Raw genomic sequence first — 3,467 nt, forward strand, 5'->3', positions numbered from 1 at the left:
ACTTCTATTATCATCACTTGCCCTAGGATTTATAATAAAAAATCCAGGATTTGTTGGCATTTGTGCACTCTGCTAATGCAAGGTCCTTACCTTTAGATGTATAACTCGTCCTCCTTTCCTGACTGCATGCTGTGGTGGCTGATGCAGCACCATGTTGCATATCCCTGCTTGTATCAACCATGCCATCTGCTGGCCCTGTAGATGTGTGTGCCTGGCTCTCCCCTGCCCCCTCTCCCATCTCCATGTCTGTATCAATACTTGAGGCAGAGGTTGACATTATGCTCCTTTTTTCATTAACTGCAAGAAATCATATCACGACAGGGATTTAATGAATTAATTTATGAAATTCTTGGATAAATAGACCTGCAGAGACTGAATAAACCTCCCCTCTCGTCCACCTTCATGTCTGTGTCAATACTTCAGGCAGAGGTTAGGCCTCTTCTATCTCAATACAGTAAAACCTCACTACAATGGACTAATTGGGGCCCAAGCCATTCCAAAAAGACAAAACTCCAACAAAAGTGACATCTGGACTTCCCCCTGCTAACCCAGACTTTTTCCAGTATATCAGACATTAGTCCGGATCACACCAACGGTTTTTCATAGTGGGGTCAAAAACTGTTTTCACTACCACTGCAGAACTGTACCGTAATATACTGTACATTCACTCGTTTTCATTTTGTTTTTGAAGGCTCCAACATGCTCGCATGCATCAGCTTTGGTCACCTAAAGGTGGCTCTCCATGCTGTTTGATCTGTGGCTGCCTCCCTGTTCAGTCCCTTAACTCTGAGGTCACATTTAGTGACTTGTTCCAGGTCTTTTTCAGTCTACCCCTCGCAACCCCACCCCCAGTATTAATGCTTCTCACTTTCTGCACCCAATTATCATCCCTCATCCTCTCCACATGCCCAAACCATCTCAATCTACCTCTCCTCATCACAACATCAATACACTCCAGTCCCATACTACCTCTCAACTCTTCCATCATCAACCCAGCCCCCCCAGGCCTTACACTCAGGGATGCACAGCACATCCACCTAATCACTGTCATTTTTGTATGTTTGAGCCTCCTAATATCCTCTTCTTTTACTGCCCAGGTCTCACTACCATACAGTACGAGGTATGACAAAAAAGAAACAGGACTTTGGCAGCTAATCACACGATTCAGCAGCCACACAGTAATGAGGTACATCATAGTGTTGCCCAGCATCTCAGCACTGTGTGAGAAAAGCAGCACTTCAATTAACCTATTCTCTTTCTTTTCACAGGTGGTTTTATAGCTACTATTAAGTGCTCTCTGTCATAGTCTGAACCTTGAGCAAAGGATTAACATCAAGTTCATGGCTAACTTGGGAAAAACTCCAGCAGAAACCCTTGCCATGCTGAAGGATGTGTACAGAGAGGAAACAATGTCCTGTACACATGTCTATGAGTGGCACATGAGGTTCAGGATGGGGCAGGGTGATGTAGAGGATGACCCAAAACCAGGACGTCCTTCAACAACAAGAAATAATACCAACATCAAGAAGGTCAAGGAACTGGTGCAGAGAGATCGCAGACTGACGATCAGAATGATGGTAGAGCAACTGGGATTGAACAGGGAGTCACTGAGGTCGATCTTATTGGAAGATTTGGGCATGAGGAAGATTCACGCAAAGTTGGTGCCCAAACTGCTCTCCAAGGACCAAAAGACCCGAGGTGCGGATTACGGGACATTTTGGAGCATCACCCAGCCCCATCCTGAATTTCTTGTGCCACTCACAGACATGTGTATGGGACATTGTTTCCTCTCCATACAAATCCTTCTGCATGGCAAGGGTTTCTGCTGGAGTTTTTACCATGTTGGCCAAGAACCTGATGTTAATCCTTTGCTTAAAGCTCATTCTATGACAGAGGGCACTTGACAGGAGCTACAAAACCACCTGTGAAAATAAAGATAATAGCTTAATCGAAGTGATGCTTTCCTCATACAGTGCTGGGATGTTGGACAACACTATGATGTACTTCATTACTGTGTGGCTGCTGAATCATGTGATTAGCAGCCAAAGTCCTGTTCCCTTTTTGTCACACCTCATATTACACTTTTAACACACGCTACATGCAAAGATCCCTTAGCACACAGGAAGAGACCTCTCAATGTCAGGAGAGGCAACAGCTCCCTGAACTTTCCCCAACCACTTCTCATCCTAGCCACAGAGCTAGTTCCAGCCCCACCTCCACCACATAACATATCTCCCAAATAACAAACTACTTCCACACACTCAAGAGACTCACCAGCAAGTTCAATCCTTTCACACCTAACAATCTCCACCTGCTCTCCCTGACAGGAACACGTAAAATCAGCATTATCTTGGGGAAGCGGTGGCTCAATTGGTAGCAAGGTGGCCTGCAGTCCTATTGGACCCAGGTTCAAATCTCCGCTGGGTCAGGGAACAGTTTAAGGATTTGATTTTCATAAAATCAGACTTTACTGATCTACCAGAAGACCTGCCGATATGTCATAAAAATATCCCCGCTAATACCAATACACAGCCCTAGCATGTATTCAAAGTGGATGGTGGGTGTTAGCACCGAAGTAGTGACATGTAAAGGTATATGGTATGTAGGAGGACTACTGGGCCATGAGAGCAGACTGTGAAGCCTATGCCCAGCGTCAGACAAAAAAAAAAATTAATTAAAAAAAAAATCTACCTCTAATACCACTACATCTCTTATGCACCCACTTATCACAAACGCTGCACAAGCTGTAATTATTTCCTTCGCCCTTGTGATAAATCATGCATGGCCACTCTCCCTCTTCCTTGACAGTACTGCCACCAACCCTAGATAACATCACTTTTGTTTTATCTGCATTTACTCTTAAGACCTTGCACTCCATAGCATCTCTCCGCTTCCTAAATCTTTCCTCCGCCTCCCTTTCATTCTCTGCAATCAACACCAAATCATCAGAATACAACATCTCCCATGGGAGTCCATTCCAGAAGTCACGTGTGAGGGCTTCAAGTACCATGATTAACAACAAGGGACTCAAAACTGACCCCTGATGCACACAAACATTCACAGAAAACTCATCACTCAAACCTCCATTCACTCTTACCTAGGTGTGAGCACCCACATACTTGGCCATAACCACCCTAACCAGCCACACCCCCATCCCAAGCTTTGTCATTGCCCACTTCACTACCTCTCTAGGGACTCTGTCAAAGGCCTTTTCCAAATCAACAAAAACAAAGTACAGTTCCCTTTTCTTTCCTATATATTTTTCCTGAAGCTGTTGAACAATGAATATAGCATCAGTGGTCCCCCTACCTGGCATAAACCCAAACTGCATCTCATCAATATTCACTCTTTCTCTAATCATACCATCTAGAACTCTCCCCATTACCTTCATTATCTGATCTAAATGCTTTATACCCTTATAATTTCCTCTTTCCAGGGCATCATCTTTCCCCTTGTACACATTTACA

At 44.3% G+C, this 3,467-nt stretch overlaps 1 protein-coding gene across 1 annotated transcript; it reads left to right on the forward strand.

Moving 5' to 3' along the window:
* Window positions 1-1,340: 1,340 nt before the first annotated feature.
* LOC145418460 (protein GVQW3-like) lies at window positions 1,341-1,904 on the forward strand. Its single transcript, XM_080286877.1, has one exon. The coding sequence runs from the start codon at window positions 1,341-1,343 to the stop codon at window positions 1,902-1,904; it is 564 nt and encodes a 187-aa protein (XP_080143003.1).
* Window positions 1,905-3,467: the final 1,563 nt, after the last annotated feature.

This window comes from Coenobita brevimanus, chromosome 114 (assembly GCF_032717465.1).
Source record: "Coenobita brevimanus isolate Jiangsu-jjx chromosome 114, ASM3271746v2, whole genome shotgun sequence".
Lineage (NCBI taxonomy): Eukaryota > Metazoa > Arthropoda > Malacostraca > Decapoda > Coenobitidae > Coenobita > Coenobita brevimanus.